General features: G+C 38.0%; 1 protein-coding gene across 1 annotated transcript in view; it reads left to right on the top strand.

The window, feature by feature from the left end:
- Positions 1-466: 466 nt before the first annotated feature.
- Positions 467-3,838, top strand: part of MRTFA (myocardin related transcription factor A) — a 135,932-nt gene continuing 132,560 nt past the window's right edge. The window contains exon 1 of the mRNA XM_045289220.1: positions 467-723. Coding sequence (XP_045145155.1) covers positions 678-723 — 46 coding nt within the window. The 5' untranslated portion in view covers positions 467-677. The remainder of the gene's footprint in view (positions 724-3,838) is intronic.

The raw sequence follows: 3,838 nt of genomic DNA, 5'->3' as shown, positions 1-3,838 counted from the left end.
TTTTTGAAACAGATATTTTAATTGGAGTGTGGGTGGAGAAATAGTTGAGCTTCTGTAGTTAAATATTCAACTTGCCCTGTAATCTATAAATATCACGATGAAAAACTGTTGGAGCTCTTTTTCAGAAAACTTACTCCGCATACGTATTTACCTATATTTACCTTGGTCTTCTTTCTTTGGTGGCTTAGCTGCTGGACTGTTACTGCCACAGGATCGAGTTGCTTGGTGTATTTAATGTATTGTTCTAACTGCATTAGCAGCAGAGAGACCCTTATAATGGGATTCTGAACAAAACCTCATGTTCTCTTCTGCAAAAGAAAAAGCAGTTGATCTGTTTTCTGAACATCTCGTTCTCTATGTTTCTCCCTTCCCCCCAAGAGATGACTAGCAAGGGGAGGAGCTCGCTCACTGTTCTAACCACACTTCATATGTCTTCACTTGAGTGCTTTTTGGTTTCCTGTCGGCAGTAAGTCAACTCTGTACCATCTCAACTTGCCTGAAGGGTGGAGAGATTGGTAGCTGCTCCGAGCAGGGGAGCGAGTGCTCTCAGACAGATTGGTGTGTGAGATTGATGAAGACTTTCAGTAGCCTCTGAAGACATCGGGGGTTTTGGCTTTTGCTGTGAATTTGAATTCCTTCATTATATTTGTGGGCTATTGTTCCTGAGAAGCTTCAACATGACTCTGCTGGAACCTGAGATGTTAATGATGGCTGTACAGTCAGGTAATTCCCAGACTTCCTGCAATTCCTATGTGCCATAGGCATTTCCAAAGAAGCTGGGCATGTTTGTAGCAGGATTGAACAGAGATGGGGAGGAAGATGGATTAAGGGAAAACATGAATTGTCCAGTAAATGTACTGTTTTCTGTATAAAAGAATTAAAAAAAAAATTTTTCCCCTCTAATTGAAGTTATAGTTTTTTAGGTATACTTTGAATTAGACACTTACTGATCTTAGGAACTTTCTGTAAGGAGATCTATTGGAGGGGGGAAAAAAAAAAGAACCTCTTTAATCAGTATTTTTTAATTGTGGTGCTGCTTTTAACGATGGATAATTAAATTGCTTTTGCTGATTTATATGCACTATCTTTAATCTCTAATCCCCATTCAGTTTTTTCTATTTCTTTGTGAGCACATATTTAAAATTTTTTCTCTTGATTATGTCCTTCTTTATCTTTCCTCATGTAGCATTATGGGCATGTGCTTGATAACACAGAGGACTGGGGCTCTGTATTTGGAAGATGAGGAGGTTTGAGCAAGGAGGCAGTAACAAAAAGAATGCAAAAATTTGGAAATTTTATCTCTAAAAGCAGCTTTCTCAGTTTAGAAGTCCGTTTTAGAATTTTTTTGTTTTTTTTTAATTTGTAAGAGAAGGATGAGGTGATCTTAAAGATTTACAGCCTGGGAAACCTTTACAGGGTCTGTGTGAGCAGGGATCAACTTGATGGCATCCGGGGAGTTTACTTTTAGTGGTTTTAAACTTGTAAGTCAGATATCTAAAAATAGGGAATGTTCTTTTGTTATTTTTAGTTTTCTGCTAAAATGCAATTCGTAGCGTTTTCCTGTTTCAAGTCTATCTTGAAATATTCATACAAGTGGCATTTGAAGACCTCATCCCATCCATTGGCCTCTACTCATAGGAGAATAAGACTCCTTCGTTCTGGCAGATACTGTCTCTGGGAGAAGTAGCCTCACTGCCCTCCTTGGGGAGCGCTTAGGTAGTATTTTGAAAGATCCAGATAGCCATCAGTTGAAGACAGGATCGGTTGCTATCAGATTAGCCTTCTAGACAGGGAAGTGGTAAGGAGCAAAGATATCACTACCATTCTGTTCTGTCTGGTTTTACAGTTATGACCAGATGAGTCATTTATAGCTTGAGTTTTTTGTTCTTGTGTGCTGTGCATTCCAGGTTGCCTTCTTTTTCCTCCCACCTATCAGTTGAGCTTTGTGTTCTAAATGAGATAGTATGCTTATCTGATTATTTCCCAACTGTCCTCGAAATAAATTCCCTGTTAAACTGACTGGGGTTTTGGTTTTTTCTCTGTATACCCATTCTCTGCTGTTTGGGGGCAAGTGCATATTTTATCTTGGGGAAGGGTATACTTTGGCATTTGAACTATCCTTTCCCTTCCTTAATCACGTTGCTTACAGATCATCTCATCCCAGTAACTTTTCTTAGTAAAGATTACGAAAATAAAGATTGCTTGCTTTCCCATAGAGGGTATTGGTGTTCCCAACCCTATGAGGGAAAGGGATTCAATGTATTCTTGTCTTGCTGGAGAGCTGTTTTTCCTACAACATATGTTGGGCAGGGTTAGCCACCCATCTGTTGGGCTAGCGACTTCATAAAACTTTCAGAGGATAATAGAATGTAAGACAAGTATGGATGAACTTAACAACGGTGTCGTAATCTCTCTTTCTTGCTTGTTTTCTTTTGCTTACATACACAAAAGTTGAGAAACTGGAAATAGGAAGGGGTAATAGAAAATTCTCGAATACCTGCCATTCCTAAATGTTCAAACATTTTAATACTGTGTTGGTCTTGTAAAACTGTCACTAAAGCTGTAACTATTACTACTTTGACATGTAACAGTAAATTGGCAACTACAGAATAACATGCTGTAGTTGGTTGTGATGGGAAATGAAAATACTTATGTTATGAAACCTTAATATACCAAAAGTCAATTATTCTTTTCAAAAAGTCAAGGCATTTGGACTTTATCTATGAACTATAGATTTTCTAGCAATAGACTACGAGAACCTCCATGTGATACCTCTATAGCTTTGCTTGGTAGGGAGGCTGTCATTTAATGAGATTTTTAAAAGTACCGAAACCCCTCTAAAGAGCCCTGGTGATGGCTGTAGGCTAAGCATTGTACTGCAAGATCAGTGGTTCAAACATACCTGATGCTCTTTGGGAGAAAGAGGAGGCTCTTTGTTCCCATAAAGATTTACTGCCTCAGAAACCTTAAGAAGCATAGAACTTTAGTTCTATACCATCTTATGTATTGTTTCTCTGAGTCAGAATCAACTTGATGGCAATGGGTATAAAAGCCTTATAGACGGAATTCAAGAGACAAAGTCCATATCCTTTATAAGATCTAACCCACTGGCATTGAGTTGATTCCAATCACTTATATAGCACTACTTTTACAGTGTACACTCATCATTTTTACATGTCTATAAATAGAATTAGCTTTTCAAGGGCAATATGTTCATCTACATTTTGGCTCCTTGTATTATACTTGGTGTATGATAGATACTAATTATTTTTTGAATGAAGGAAGAAATTTGGTTTGGCCTACTTCTCTTGATAAAGACAGGCATTGTGCTTTTTAAATCATGTGTATATTTAAACATTTTATCTGTTCTCAACCACCCTCATTTGTTTTAGACAGTCCTTGCTCAGAGCAGGTTCTGGTGAAAACATCCCTTTCAAAATTGAAATTCTTCCACATCGCAGGATATGCGATGTGTACTCTGGCTTTCTGCCTTTGATGCATGCTGTTAAATCAAAGTGTTCTGATTAAGCCATAATTAGGATATTAAAGCTTTCATCACTACTATCGAAACCTGTCTGGATCATTATGATTAGGGAAAGATGGAATTACAGGATTTCTTACACTGAAACTAAGAGAATATAGTATTGGGACACATCATTGACTCTGATATAATTTAGATGAAAGATGCTAGGGCTTAGTCCTTGACCATTAATATGTAAGGCTTTGCCCCTGTCTCTGCATTCAGACAAGTGAATACCTCTTGATAGTTTACATGTACAGCAGTGGGGCAGTGTTCACCTCTTGGAAGAGGAACTAAGGCAATTCCTTAGGTAGGTGC

The sequence above is a fragment of the Echinops telfairi genome, unplaced genomic scaffold (genome assembly GCF_000313985.2).
Source record: "Echinops telfairi isolate 266 unplaced genomic scaffold, ASM31398v2 ScPeMD7_2;HRSCAF=8, whole genome shotgun sequence".
NCBI lineage: Eukaryota > Metazoa > Chordata > Mammalia > Afrosoricida > Tenrecidae > Echinops > Echinops telfairi.
This window is presented reverse-complemented; position numbering and strand designations above follow the sequence as displayed.